Genomic DNA, 16,195 nt, shown 5'->3' with positions numbered 1-16,195 from the left:
CCTGCAGCAGCACTCGTATTTGGTGCCAGCGGTCAGCCACCTGCTGGCATCTCTCTCTAGGCCAACTCCAATCGTACTTTTCGATCAAGATTCAGAATTGCTGCTGCTATTCGGTATAGCAGCCTTTCATATGATGATATAGATGACAACCTATAATCGCTACCGAGACGTTCGGTCATGGTCTAACGTAACTGGATGAATGAAATCGCTATCCAAAGTGTTCATGTAGCGTCACCTGATGCAATTGGAGCAGTGATCCGGCTAGAGTTTGACGGTGATCGTGTGACACGTATGATTACAGTAAACTGGTGATTAGCCATGAATTCAAATACTTTCAACCTGTCCTTATCAGAGGAATTGGTTGCAGCACGAACTCAACATAAGGACAAAAGGAAAGAAGAAGTTTGCGCTGCAACCAATTCTGACCAACCAGGCCACTTGGCGACTCTCTGTGCTTATAACAGGTGGAGGGTGCGGGTTGGGGCGCGCTTTCCTGTGCCGTGTCATCAGCAATGGCAGCATGTTCAATCAGTGCACGTACATGCGAGCGACTGGCTTGGACAGGTACGGATGTACTACATCAAGTTCACTGTGACAGCTGCAGATTGCCATATTTACAATAATGCGCTTATTTTAAACGAAGAAACACTGAATGCACACTATCGCCTGCTGCTATGCGCAAACAGCAGCTTTGGAGGCACCTTTGATGATGTCAGAAAGCTTTGACCAATGTAGCAGCGGAGAGATTTTCTATGCCGTCCGAGGCGCGTGCTGCGCTTTTATGCCAAAATACAGTTGTTCGTGCTAGTTTATGCAAATTTTCAATGTGTTTTTTGACTTAGCAGAGACCTTGTCTGGGCAAGTTGGTGCGACATTTGCAAAATATAACAGCACGAAGGACGGGACTGAAGACACAAAAACCACAGCACTCGTCCTGTGGTTTTTGTGTCTTCAGTCCCGTCCTTCGTGCTGTTATATTTTGCAAGTGTTTTTTGAGCTCACCTCACGAAATTCTGCAGCATCACAACAAAACGTAATTTTTTTCGGAGTGCTTCAGTGTCCCTTTAATGCACCGCTTCCTTCGAACAAAGCCAAACTGCAGGCATTCCTGGGTCTTCTCAATTTCTCTCATGCATTCCTGCCACACCCCTGTCGCTGAAGCCCTGCACCATTTGTTGGATAAGCAGGTGCCCTGGGTGTGGGAAAACCCACAACAGATAGCATTCAACCATGTGAAGCAACTACTGGGGTCAAACCGGGTGCGAACACATTTTGACGAGAAGCCCATCATCCTTGCCTTTGATGCATCTCCATATGGAATAGTAGCAGTGTTGAGCCACAAAATGCCAGATGGCAGAGAAGAACTAATCGCTTTTTATTCAAGCACTTTATCTTCTGCCGAGCGGAATTATACAAAGAGTGATAAGGAGGCACTTGCTGTGTTTGTGAGAGTAAAGAAGTTCTATGACTGTGTATTTGGCTGCCAATTCCAGATCTATCACAGACGATAAGCCACTCCTTGGGCTGTTTACGTCAGACTGGCAAAGACCACAGATGCTTTCGCCACGGATGCTGCAGTGGTCCATCTTCATGAATGGATACCGGCATACTCTCCTCCACCAGCCAGGAAAACAGCTGAGCCATGCAGATGGTCTCAGCAAACTTCCCTAATGCACCAGTGCCAGGTTGACCCTTCCCTAGCAGAGGTAGTCATGCTTCTGGACGAACTTACAGAATCTCCAGTCTATGCAGATGATGGGGGTAAATACTCTGCTAAGGCTGGTGTTCTCTCCCGTGTCCTCAAATGGGTGTGGAGGGGGTGGCCAAAGTGTACTCTGAGTCCCCAATTCACATAATTCGTGTCTAGGCAACATGAGCTGTCCATCCACAAGGGATGCTTACTGTGGGACGACCGTGTGGTGATTTCGCAGAAGTTGCGTTTCCGTGTCCTTGAAGCCCTGCACGCTGGTCTTCCCGGTATCGTCAGGATGAAGGCGCTTGCCCGCAGCTATGCATGGTGGCCTGGCATGGATGCGCAGCCATTGAGGAATGGGTCCGTCAGTGCCTTCCGTGCCAAGAAACCCGGTTGGAGATGCCCCAGGAACTGGTGCACCCATGGGAGATAATCTGGACTCCATGGTCGCGCCTACACAAAGATTCTGCCGGCCCCTTCCAAGGACAGACCTTCTTGATTGTGGTGGATTCTTATTCCAAATGGCTCGAGGTCATAAAAATGCCATCAATGACATTGAGTGCTGTAATTAGTACCTTACGGAAGTTGTTCGCAAAACATAGCTTGCCAGGTACCCGGTGTTGGACAACAGGCCTCAATTTACATCCTCGGAATTTTGGGAGTTCACGGACGCCAACTTCTTTTGTTGTGTAACGTCTGCACCGTTCTATCCATCCACAAACAGGCAGGCTGAGAGAATGGTACTAACCACCAAGCAGGCATTATCGCAAATAATCCAAGGGAGCTGGGCATTTGCCTGGCACGCTTCACTCTACAGCAGCACGTAACTCCACATACTGCCATGGGACGCTCCGCATCCGAGTTACTGATGGGCCGCCTACTATCTACCACGTAGACCGGCTGCAACCCAGAGCAGGCCCCTGAAAAGTCTTCCCGATTCACAGAAGCTCTGCCTGCACCACGCACGTTCCAGCTTGAGGACCCTGTCTTTGCACGGAACTAAAGCCAGGGCCTACCATGGGTCTCTGCTGTGATCTCCAGAGCAACTGGCCAAATGTCGTATGAGGTTGCTTTTTCGGACGGCCGCGTATGTCACCAGCATGTGGACCAGCTTCGTCGTTGGAGCAGCACTCCGATTAGAGAAGCAGATTTGTGTTGTGAAGCAACATCTGTTACATGCCTATGAGTGATTAAACCACCTTGGCACCATCTCTGGCTAGTTGCGTGCAGTGTGTCGCCTACTCGACTCACGCCGTCACTGTTGGGCTGCTTGCTGTATACCATATGCGCGAGCTGTCCGTTCCTCAAGCCTGCTTCACTCCGGATCGTGCATGGGCATGGCAAGCAGTCTGTTCGTTCAACACGACAAAAACAAGCATTTTGCAGGTAATGCGTACTCTACGTCTCCGCGATGCCCTGGTGGTCCTGTACAACGAAGTGTGGTGCGCTTGGGTTGTTGCCCAAAAAAAACATAGAGTATATGCTCGCTGTCAGTGCATCAACGTCTCACAGTGCCCGCACTGCTGAACACCAACGAGCTAATTCTGTTTGTACAAAGCGACATGCACTTTAAAGCGGCCTCGCATGACATGGCGGTGGCGAACTTGTGAACGGCATCATGTTGCGCTTGTACCGCCGTCAATTCGCACAGTTCACGCCACACACGCAGCCGAGCAGATGATTCTGATAACGTTGTTCTTTCGTCTTTTTGGTAACGGCAGAGACCAGTCAATCAATGATGACTACCGCACGATTGCGGCGTTGCCTTCACGGATAGGCATCAGAAGAGAGCGAAGGCAATGTGGCGGCCAGCGATGAACGTGCCATTATGACTTATCGCTGACAACCTTATCGCACTCATCTGTAGCTATCTGCGTGGCTGCACGTGTGGCGTAAACTGTTCGGGTTGACGGCGGTACAAGCAGTATACAAGCATGCGATGCTATCGTTCATAAGTTGCCACCGCCGTGGTGTGCGAACTAATTTTGAAGTGCGCGTCGCTTCGTGGAAACAAAAGTAGCTCGCTGGTATTGAGTGGCACGGGCAACGAGAAAAGTCGATGCACTTACATCGAGCGTATACTGCATGTTTTATTAGGCGACAACCCAAGCGCACCGCGCCTCGTTGTGCAGGACCGTCACAGCATTGTGGAGACGTAGAGTGCGCGTTGCTCGCAAAATGCTTGTCTTCGCCACATTGAACAACAGGCTACTCGAACAGGCTACACGGTCCGAGGTGAAGTGGGCACGAAGAATGCACAAATGCGCATAATAAAGCAAGCAGCCCGGCAGGGATGGCGTGAGCCGTGTAGGCGATGCGCTGCACGGAACTAGCCAGGGATGATCGGCTCCACGTGGCGGTATGGCGGCTCAGTAAAACGGTGCCAGTTCACTGCAAAGATGGTTTAATTCACTTGTGCACGCAGTGGGCGTCACTTCACTAAGCAAAAAGGCTTAACTTTTCACCGGAGGGGTTGTTATGTTAGTACTTTTCAATGAAAATTCGTAGAAAAAAGAGTGGCTTGGTCGTGGTCGCTAAGCGCACGGTTTTGAGGGCGAGTTCATTTACAACGAACTACTGATATAACGACCATTTTTCACGGCCCTCTTGAGTTCATTATGAACGGATTCGACTGTATTGCCGATACCACCCCATGCCTACGTTGCCTTGTCATACGACCCACGCTACGTAACAGTGAGACTTGAGGCTGGTGGCGTTACCCGGGTAAGTTGACTTCTGACATCACGTCGAGAGGGTTGCCCCGCGGGAGCACGGGCATTCAAAGACGGACTCACACAGAGACACTTCTCTGTTCCGTGTCCGATAAAGGTCCCACCCTTCACTGAACACAAACATACATACACAAGACGTCACAGGTGGCACGACATACTGGTGGCGGCCAAACGCATAGGCTGAACTGTGGCGACCTCTACAGTGGGGGCCAGCCAGGTGTGTCATTTGTAGCTGGCTGTGAAGTGGGAATGCGAGGTCTGCACCACCGGTGTTACGGAAGTGGCAAGTCTGTGGTGCACTGTTAGACATGGTGATTTCTGACTTGAGCTGAAGACAATATTTTTCAGAGTTGTACCATCATTCACTCCTTGAAAGTACCACGTGTGCTCAATTGTAGGACTAGAAAAAGTGCAAGTACCATGAGAAAATCACAAGCAAAGTGCATAAAGTGACAGCTACTCACCAGTGCTCGCAAATGCTGGCACCGTTGGGCCAGGCTGTGCGTTGGCATGGTTAAGGGCAGGAGAGCCAAGCCGTGGGCACCACTTAGCTCCAGTCGCTCAAGGCCAGCCACACACAGCAGCTCAGAAAGGCCACCCAGGGATGCTGGATGGCGCTGCATGGGGCGCTCGCCTGCTCCACCCCTGGCAGTGAGGCTTGGCACCAGAAATCGCAAACAGGCTCAGAAACTGATTGCAGTACCTCGGTACATTGCAAAATATAGAACACACCATGCTGGGAGCATGCAGCAAAGATAGGAAGAGGGGAAACATAAACACAAATATGAGAGGAATGAGAAAACAAAAGCAGGGTGTCTGCATTGGCTGTGAGGCTTGCCTGCTAACAGCATGGTGATGTTTAAATTTCTGCTGTCTCCTCTAGTAATGAACCAATTTGAAATACTTTCTTTGGTGAGATGCTTCCTACAATAACAGAGAGCTGAGCTAGTTCGTACATATTCATTCTAAAAAGACAGGGCGTGCAAACACGGACACAAGGAAGAAGTCACACAAGGAAGAAGTTTGGCGTCTGTGGTGTCCTGACTTCTTTCTTGTGTCCGTGTTTGCACGCCCTGTCTTTTTAGAATGCTTCCTACAAAATGCAATAAAAACTTGTTAACTCGCACCTTATTAAACATTTCAACTTAAGCTGCACGGTCCAACAAAGCTACATACAACTCCATGCATTAAAAACCTCAATAAATTGCATGCAGAAATGGTCAGCCATGGAAATTCAAACAGCGTGCCACTATTGTTGGTGGCTCTTACAATGGCTCCCACACGTAAGCGACAGATGGCACGACATGCTAGACACCACAATAATCATCCTCCGATTACTGTCGTCATCGATTGACACCTCAGCAACGGCCCGTCAAATCTCAAAGGCTACACTCCAGGGTCATACAAACCAGCAACCCCCAAGTTGGTTGTGCAGTGCACTACCAATCGTGCAACAGTCCACCTCACTTGCTTGGGCATTTATGAATGTGCAACCCTGGGAGTATCAAGAAGCACTGTCGTGGCTATGGCAGCTAATGGAGAACATTCTTTTCGCCTGATGGCGTTACACAGCATGGGAGCCTTTCCAGAAGGCAGCTGACCAGTAAGCACTGGTATGACACCTAGAGGCATCAAACGTGGTGGAGCCTACACCCTCGCTATGAAGTGAATGAAAGGGCAATTGGCTGAGACTCTCTTCTGTTAGAAAAAACCATTGCAAGCCTGTGAAAACAAGGAAAGCATAGGGGTCGTTATTTGTAGTTCTTAACAGATGTGAGCCCGCATGTGCCACCTATCTAATCACTAGCACCACCTACAGCGCTGTTACGCCGACTCAACACCAAGCCCAAGCGAGGGAGGGGTCACGTTAGTTCGCTACCGCCGCCGCGACGGACGGTCCAGGTTATGGCATGCTCCACTATGCTCTCTAATAAATAGTTCGTTACCCTGTTACTCTCGCCTCAGCCTTCACGCCTCAGCCATCACGCCCAGCCCTCACATCTGGCGCAGTCGACGCGCGAGCCTTTGCGCAGCCACTCAGCCACGCAAGAATGCCAGCGCATCAGTAAGCAAGCCAGCCTTCGCCCCGCGACAGATGTCCCGCCATTCCTGTCTTTGTCACCGCCAGAACATTTCCCGCTGTCCACTCGCTTCCATGTGCGCGCCTGCGTGCGCTTACTGGTGGACTCACTGAGTAAGAGTGTGTTTCGTGTGTAAACATCAGCGTGTAGCCGGCTCGGCGCAACGCCATTCCAGGAATTGTGTGGCAGAATCTCGACCCAGTGACCATGTCACGCCTTGGCATCGACCTCATACGCGAAGAATTGGCCCGTCGACAGCTGGACCATCACAGGTTCGAAAGAGGAGCTCTTTCAGCATTTGCAAGCCGACATTCAGCAGCAGTGTGAAGCTACCCCCTTGGTTGAAACGAATGAATCCGCCTCGACCACTGCGGCGCCTTTGACGCTGGACCCAGCCACTATACAGAGCCTCGCCATGCTGTTCCAGCAGCTACCTCGCCCTGCAACAACGGTGACGACACTGCCAGACCTGTCATCGTCCATCCCGCAATTCGCTGGTTTGCAGAGCCACAGTGTCAATACATGGCTTGACGACGTGCGACGAGTACAGCAGCTCGCCTCTTGGGACGATGCCACCACACGCCTGACCGCAGCTAGCAAGCTGAAAGGCACGGCGCGAGACTGGAATCTCGCGTTCGGCAACCAGTACAGCACATGGGCCACGTGGAGTGCCGCCCTGAAGGACACATTTTGTACAGAATTGTACCTCATCGAGTGGCAAGAGCAGGTCATGAGGGTAACCCAGATCCCATCCGAAAGCTTGCACCAGTATGCCTTTGCCAAGTTGAAGATCATTGAGCGTTGCCCCGTTAACCTCTTGGAGGCCCAAAAGATTGATTACCTGCTGCATGGTTTATGGGAACAACACATCCTCACCGCCATAGCAGCCAACCGGCCGCCCACGGTAGCTGAGTTTATTTCTACCTGCACTAGCCTCGACAAGAGTGCGCAACATCTGCGCGCCAAAGCAAGCCCGTCACCATTTGCCGGTTCGGTATTGCCGCCATCGCAACCCTTTCGTGCCACTAAGCCCGCAGAGCGACAGCAGCCTCGCTCAGAACAATCGACACCACAGTCCTCCCGAGGGGCCACACCAAAAACGCGCATTTCAGAGCTGCCCGCCGAGCAACAAGAAGCTACTTATGCAGCTATTTCGGCACAGTACGGCGCTCCAGCTTTTCGTAGCGGTCAAGACCTGTCTCAAGCTGTCTGCCACCAATGTCATGCCTTGGGTCATCTGGCATCCAAGTGCGCTACACACACCAGCCGCTTATCATCATCAGCGCCTCCAACCATGCCCAAGACACAGCAGCCTCCAGCACTGCACAGTGCACCCATTACGCTTGACGGCTCACAGCAGCCAATGCCCCTTCTTCAACGCAACTCTCAGTGGAGTCGGTGAGTGTGAAGCGTTTCCTGACTCTAATTGGTGACATTAATCTCTAGGTGACATTAATCTCTAAAGGTGACATTAATCTCTAAAGTTCGTGTGCCTGCAAGCATGATCGTCCCATGGAGCGAGCCTCCATTCGTGGTGGTAGGAGGAAGCACAGTGATACCTGTTGGTGCTGAATTTTTGAAGATATCCATTGGCCCAGCCACAGGAGTTGTTGAAGCTGCTGTTTTGGAAGATAATGTACTCCCCCTCATTATAGGTGAGGACTGGTTCTCAGCAGCACAAGCACGCCTTATATTCGAGCCGCTGAAGCCAGCGCAGTTGCAGCATACAGCCACGAATATTACCATTACCGCAAACCAAGAGCTAGTCCCAAGAATGGCAAATGCTGTGATCCCAACAAGGTCCGTCCTTTTTCCTGAAACCAGGCCCAGTTCCAAAGACTGCCTACAACGCGATCCGTTGCAAATGCCAGAGCAGCCACCATGGCAAGCGTTAGCAGCCCAAACATTGCCCTCAAGTAGCGCTCCTCTAGTGTCAAACTCCCTCGCTTCTGACACGGTGCTCGTGCACATTCATCCTGACATTCCACCGGCTCGCGTTGGCAGCCAGCTCACCCTCACACAGCGGTCAGTTATAAAAGGTATATTGATTGACCGAGCACAACGCCGTTTTTGCTCACCATGATGATGATCTTGGCCACTTCACTGGTATGCAGCACTGCACTGACCTGCTACCTGATGCTTTACCGTACAGTCGGAGCCCATACCGGTACGCTACAGAAGACAGGCAGTTCCTGGAAACTCAGGTGAAGAAGTTGCTCCACCAAGGTATAATACTCCCGGCTTCTGGCCTGTGGGCCTTACTGATTGTTGTGGTGACCCGTATAGAAAAAGAAGCACTTGTGTGTGAACTATAAACCTTTGAATGAACGCACCATCACAGTAGTGCACCCGTTGCCCTTTGTAGATGACATCATTCAGGACATACTATCAGGTTGCGCATACTTCGCTACCCTGGACCTGAAATGTGCCTACTGGCAAGTGAGTTTACGCCCACAAGACTACGAGAAGACAGCATTCATTACTCATCACGGCACATACATGTGGACGCGCATGTCATTTGGACTGAAAAACGCTCCATCCACATTTAGGGCTTTACATGTGTCATGCTTGACATCTCGTTTGGTTAATCAACCACGAATGGTGCACGTGTCCCAGCTTAAGCCTTATGTACCACCAGTTTCTCCAGTGATCGAGCAACAGCCCACCGTCAATGCAGAGCCTACGCCCGCCTCAGGAGCAAATGTTGTCGCCTCTGCAGAGCAGCAACAGCTTCAACGGCCCCAATGCACTCGATGTTTACCGAGCCACCTCGACGGCTTTGTGCTCGAGTAAAGTTGCACCGTTTCCGCACATGTGTGTGAGTGTGTTATCGTGCGCGTGACAGTGTGCAGAAGCAATTACAGTCTGCCCTAAAAGTTGCACCGTTTCCGCACATGTGTATGAGTGTGTTATCGTGCGCGTGACAGTGTGCAGAAGCAATTACAGTCTGCCCTAAAAGTTGCACCGTTTCCGCACATGTGTGTGAGTGTGTTATCGTGCACGTGACAGTGTGCAGAAGCAATTACAGTCTGCCCTCAGTAAACTTACACTCACTTACAGTCTGCCCTCAGTAAACTAACAGACTGGTGTTCCTTATGGCAGATGCAAATCAACATAGATAAAACAAAACACCTTAAGTTTAGCATGACAACAAATTCTCAGACCAATTCATACACAATTGGCAATATCATAATTGACACAATTTTGACATATAAATACTATTCAATTCGACTTTGACCTGGAATGAGCACATAGAATACATAACCTTTAAAGCCTTAAAAAAGCTCGGCCTCTTGAAGCGACGCCTTTATCGCGCGAACCATGACACCAGGTTATTAGCTTATAACTCGCTCATTCGTCCCTCGTTGGAATACGCATCTATTATTTGGCATCCCCATCACATCACCTGGACAGATCAGCTCGAAGCGGTCCAAAACAAAGCAGCCCGGTTCATCTTATTCTCGATTTCAAAGTGTCACAAAACTAAAAAGCACCCTTGATATGCATTCACTTGCCTTGCGCCGAACACTTGCCCGGTTATCCTTCTTTCACACCCTCTACCATAGCGGCACGCCCTTTTCGCAATCTCACATTTATCCCGCGCACCACATCTCTTCTAGATTAGACCACGCATATAAAGTCAAACCAATTTTTTCTTACACCGATAAATACCGTAATTCACCTCTCGCACTCTCAATAGATCGATGGAATTCACTTCCATCTAGCATTGCCACCATCAATGATCACCAGTCCTTCCAGTTAGCGCTCCACTCGTTTCTCAAGCACGATACCACTTTTTTATAAATCATTTCTAGTACTTATACCGCATGGGTTCATTCATTGTGATGGTCTCAGAAAGCGTACAAACATGGAAAATAATCATCCCGACGCTATTGATATTTGTAAATCATGTGGTTTGCATTGTACAGTAGAACCCCGCTGATACGTTTTTGAAGGGATCGTAGGAAATAAACGTAAGAGACGGGAAACGCAAGAGCCGAAAAAACAGGAAAAAAAGTCACAGTTTCACCGCAACGGCGAAGCAATGAATGCGATAGCAATAAATTGTAATGTAACGCGAAGAACGGAAAGCAACTCGAAATTGCCAGCGCGTCGCTCGAGCCCAAGGACGCACGAAAAGAACGCACACAGGATGAGCGCAAACTAATGCGTCACAGCTCAACACTTGAAGTGCACTGCTCAAACATAAAGCAGGATGCACGAAACGAAGGAACAGGTACACACAAGACGAGCGCGAACTTATTGTCACAGTTGTTACTTGTTTCTGTTTGAACAGCGCGCTCCTTTCGCAAACGTGGCCGCTGCAGCGAGCGAAGCGAAGCACCCCACCGGCCGCCCCTTCTTTCCTCGACATAAGTGCACGAAAGCGACCACGCCCTGTAGAGCGAAGAGCAACGGCGTTGCAGGAGCGGGGCGACGATCTTTAAAGCGCGCCACACGCGCGCACGTCGCCCCATCTATGTGGCCACTAAGAAAGCATGCTGAATTACATGGTGTATATAAATAGCTCGCCATTAGCAGGCTGATAGACGGTGCTGTCGTGGCCTAACGTCTAACGCGGCGGGCTGCAGAGCGAGAGGTCGCCCGTTTGATTCCATGCGTCGGAAAGAATATCTGAATTATTTTTCTTTGTGGCTTTTCTATATATATACATACTTATACATATACGGTAAATGACGGCGACGGGGACGGACATTTTCCAGCTGAGACTGTCCATATAATTGCTATCGCAATAAAACGACAAAATATTTAGTGGTACAGAATTTTATTTCAATGCTTACGAGCGACACGAAAATTGGCGCGCTCAGCCACGATCTAGTCGACGGATAGAAACGCGGAGCTGTGGACGGCCTCACCCACTGAAATGTAATCAACGTATGTGATTTTTTTAACACCAACAGCTGTAGGCATGAAAGAACCAAGCCCACGCAATCACGACCAGCGCGGCGAGTCCGACGGCGAACCGCGCGCACGACCATGTGAGCTCCAACCAGCTCGAACGCCTCCCGTCCTTTGACGAATAACGATGATGATGAGTCTACGCCAACGCGATGGCAGAAGTGAATGCCAATCTCGAAGGCCTTGCTTTCGCGAGCAATTACGTCATAGACGCCATGTTTGTGCAATACAAATCCCAAAGGCCATGCTTTTGTCAATAGTAAATGCCAATCTCGAAGGCTTTGCTTTCGCGAGCAATTACGTCATAGACGCCATCTTTGTAATACTACAAATCTCGAAGGCGATGCTTTTGTTTGCATCAATCGAAAGATCCTGTTGCTTGCGCCTCTCATGCGGCTAATGTTACGGTCAAACCAGGCCAAGCTGCGTGAAAATGCACCATGGCCACTCTCTTCGGTAGTCACTCGGTCGGCTCCAAGCGCACTTCGCGACGTATCATACGGGAACGGTCCAACAGTTACGACGTAACAGCGGGATTCCCAATACATTGTATCCTATGGGAGTTATGCCGGGACCGGCGGAAAACGACGTAACAGCAGGGAAAACGCAGCAGTGAGGAACGTAACAGCGGGGTTCTACTGTATTTATAATATTTCTTTTTTTTTCCTGTATGCCTGATATTTGTAAATCACGTGGTTAGCATTTATTTATATTATTTCTTTTTACTGTATGCCTGAATTATCATCTTTACGTTTTCGTATTGTGCTGATAGTATTACCTTTTCAATTACTGTATGCCTCAATTGTGACTGTATCTCTCACTACCAAATTAGACATTTTCGCATTGTATTAATAGTATTACCTTTACAATTAGTGTATGCCTGAATTGTGACTGTATCTTTCACTTCCAATTAATCCCCCCCTATGTAATGCCCACCGGGCCCTTAGGGTATCCAAATAAATAAACAAAAATAAATTAACCAAGAGACTTGGTCAGTCAGATTGGGGTGGGATGTGAGCGCCCGCATGTGCCGCCTATCTCATCACTAGCACCACCTACAGCGCTGTTACGCCGACTCAACACCAAGCCCAAGCGAGGAAGGGGTCACGTTAGTTCGCTACCGCCACCGCGACGGACGGTCACGGTTTTGGCGCGCTCCACTATGCTCTCTAATAAATAGTTCGTTACCCTGTTACTCTCGCCTCAGCCTTCACGCCTCAGCCATCACGCCTAGCCCTCACACTGTAGTAATTATAGGATAAACAGAAATTAAAGTGCATGCAAAAAAACTTCGACGACTACGATACTGCCTAAAGGGAATTATGAGTGCAGCTATTGAGGTGTTCTGATTTTGTGATAAGTTGAGACACACAATTTGAGAGAGACGTGTATGTATGTACAGTTTCATACCACTATTTAATCGCATTGAGCATCTTCACACCCAGATGTCTCAGTGGCTGCATGTAATCCATGTCGCCCTTCTCTTTGACAATTTCTTGCAATTTCTTGCACTGCCCGGTTCAGATTGGACATACCTCAGTTGGCCTTATTTACATATTCCACCAAGTAAGCAGCACATGCATACGTGTCAAGCACTATCTGAAGATCCATGTTTGAATCTAGGATGGACGCCACCTATGGGTTAAAGTAATTCACCCACTTTTACTGCACGGTGCGGGGTAGCATAAGGGTGGGATGAGGACTACCTGCTTGGAGAACCAAAACGTACTGTCCATGAAGCCGTGATGTTCCCAGAACTGCGCCTCTGAATCACAGTTGGTCATTTCCAAGGCCTAGTGCATGGCTTGGTACTTGTTTCGGAGACTCTCAATGTATTTCTTCTGCACGGCGATGGCGACGCCGCTCAATGCAGGAATGGGCGCCTAAGTGCGCCTTCGATCAACGCAAGTCTTGTTTGCTTGCCCAATTCCTGTGGCACATCGTTTTCATTGAGCATGGTAGTGGGGCTTGCCCAATTCCTGTGGAGCATACTCATTTGCGCAGTTACACCACCGACGACGATGGCAATGCCACTCAATGCAGGAATGCGGGCCTAAGAGCTGCACTCTAAAAACTTGCCACCGGTGGGATATGAAACTAGTCTCTACATTTTGCATACTAGAGGCTACGGTATTTCCTTTATCTTTAGCAGGTTTTTTTTTTCTACGATAAAGCAGACATCACTTTAAGCAACATAATCATTTATTGCTTATTAATGACTCACCCTTTTCGAGTGATCACAGCAGAAAGGCTACGAAGGTGAGGGAAGGCCCCTGCCAAGCACACAAGCTGCAATGGATTCACCTCCACCTTCACAAGCTGCACTGCCTCCAAGTGGCTGGCATTAGACAACACAGGATCCAGGCTGTCCTTATCCAGTACCTGTGAAAGCAGAGGTAATATGAGCCTGCAATGTAGCATCAACTGGTTCTGGAGATGTGAAAAACCATTTCACTAGAGCATTGTAGTGATTTCTGTGATAAGACGAACCAATTGATGTGAGAATGGTTTGTTAGTTATAGGGTTTAACATCGCAAACGACCCAGGACACCATGATGGAGGGCCCTGGATAATTTTGGCCACCTGGCTTCTTTAACGTGCAACTGCCGTGAGAATGGCAGACTGAAAGACTGATGACCAAAGTGACATCTGTGCGAGTTGCACTTGAGACCGGTGTCACAGCACACCTGGGGAACAGCCTAGAAGAGCTCAAAATGCCTTGTGTAAACAAAAATAGGAAACAATGACATCATGAAAGTAACACAAGCAAGTTGATCTATCGAAGCCTTGAAGAAATGAATCGAGCACACATTAAAATGTGGCCAGCGAATCATAGCATAATTTTAAGGATGTTCTGTCAGTGCATATGCACGTGACACCATTGCACACGAATATATATAAAAAGCGCAGCTTGCATTATTTACACAAAGCTGGAACCAACAGCGGAACTACCGTAAAATTCCGAGCAAGCGCCCCCCCCCTCCTAGTTTTGGGAATTTCAATTTGCCACCCACTTCCGAGCAAGCGCCCCCTATCAAAACTGGCACCCTTTCTCCGTCTCTAGCCATAGCCGTTAGGCTTGGCGTGTGTTAACGTAGCCAGTCCGTATTTGTTCGTTGTTCCTCGTGGTCCACTTTGCTGCACGATGCCGTCGAAGCGTTCTCACACTGTTGCCAAGAAAATTGAGGTGGTTCAGTGTCATCGCCAAGGTGGAAGAAATGTGCACGCGACCTCGCAGCACTTCAACATTGATCGCAGGAGGATTCGCAAGTGGGACAACAAATATGTAGCCTTGCTGCAACAAAACTTCGGCAAGTCGAAGTCATGACGCAAGCTGAGGAACGGTGCTCCCGTATTAAGCGAAGAAGTGGACGATGCCCTCTTCGAGTTTTTTTAAAGTGAGCGCAGTGCCGGGCGCGCTGTTAGCAACAGGTCGCTTGCGGAAAAGGCTGTGCGCGTAGCCAGGAGCCTGCAGCTCGGAAACTTCGTAGCGTCGGACCATTATATTGCCAGGTGGAAGGAGCGTTTCGGGATCTCCATGCGACAGGCAACGAATGGAAGCCAAAAGACGCCGGATGACCACACAGAAGCAGTGCATGCCTTTCGGTTGTCCGTGAACGAACTGTGATTGATGCACGACTACACGCCTTTCAATATGGCCAACATGGAACTGCAGTCTGAATGCAGTTCCATGTTGTTTGACACCGACTCCGATGGGTCGTTTGATGTATTTGAGAGTGAATAAAGCAATCATCGAGAATTTCCCCATGAAGCTTTTGTTCACACTGTACATCGCTGTAGGAAGCCTTTATCTTTTTTTATAAAAAAAAAAACGGCCGGCTGCCATCTTGAATTTTGCAGCACTTCCGAGCAAGCGCCCCCTCCCCTTCACTGTGGCCATTATAACCACCTCCGGGGGGAGGGGGGGGCAATTGCTCAGAATTTTACGGTAGTGTTTGACCTAGCTTTTCGTAAGTTTTTGTCAGCAATGTCAAGCCTTTGCTAGACATGGCAAATTTTTACTAGTAGTACTAAGTATGGTTAGGCTTGTCTATCCTTCTCCTGTTTCAGTCAGTTCCCCACACTACGCACCTGTCATGTGGTTTTGGCGGGAACATGTCATGTGATTAAATGTTACTAGATTTTTGAGTCACGTGACTAGTTTTTATGTAATACATGGCGGGAAGATTTCATGTGACTAGCTGCTACGTGATCTTAGTCACGAGGCTAGATGTTACGTGATTTTAGTCAAGAGACTATGTTACGTACTGCTACGTGATTTTTTAGTCACGTGAGTAGTCGTTACGTGATGTTTTAGATTTTAGTCTCGTGAATAGTTGTTACGTGCTGTTATGCGATTTTTAGTCACGTAACACACTCGCCCATCCTAGTTGTTGAATTCCATGGTCGGACAAATCGGCGCATGTGTTGTGGGAGCAAAGGAGAAGATAAAGAGAACGAAACGAGAACGTTCATCTCTGTTCGCAACTACCCGGAGCAACGAAAAAGCTCCGCTGCTAAAAGCAAGAATGCCCCTTCCACTGATGGAAGTGACATTTTCCTTTTTGGAGCCGATGCCAAAATATTCCAAACGACTCCTGGAGTTTAAAGCAACATTTAGGCATCTCATAAATATTAATATTTATTATTAAATATATTGCAGATACAATAATCACTGCAAACTGCAAAAAAAAAAAAAAAAAATTGGGGGACCCTTAAGCTTCGCCTTTAAGAGTTGAACGCAATAGCGGAATCCGGCCCCTAATGCG

General features: G+C 48.9%; 1 protein-coding gene across 1 annotated transcript in view; it reads right to left on the bottom strand.

Moving 5' to 3' along the window:
• LOC119374751 (uncharacterized) overlaps positions 1-16,195 on the bottom strand; it is a 281,996-nt gene that overhangs the window by 34,367 nt on the left and 231,434 nt on the right. Inside the window, exons 14-15 of the mRNA XM_037644939.2 lie at positions 13,651-13,808; positions 4,890-5,082 (exon numbers count right to left, since the gene is read on the bottom strand). Of these exons, the coding sequence (XP_037500867.1) occupies positions 4,890-5,082; positions 13,651-13,808 (351 nt within the window). The remainder of the gene's footprint in view (positions 1-4,889; positions 5,083-13,650; positions 13,809-16,195) is intronic.

Source organism: Rhipicephalus sanguineus, chromosome 11 (assembly GCF_013339695.2).
Source record: "Rhipicephalus sanguineus isolate Rsan-2018 chromosome 11, BIME_Rsan_1.4, whole genome shotgun sequence".
In the NCBI taxonomy this organism is placed as follows: Eukaryota; Metazoa; Arthropoda; class Arachnida; order Ixodida; family Ixodidae; genus Rhipicephalus; species Rhipicephalus sanguineus.
Note: the sequence above shows the minus strand (reverse complement) of the source record. Positions and strands in the feature narration are given on the sequence as shown.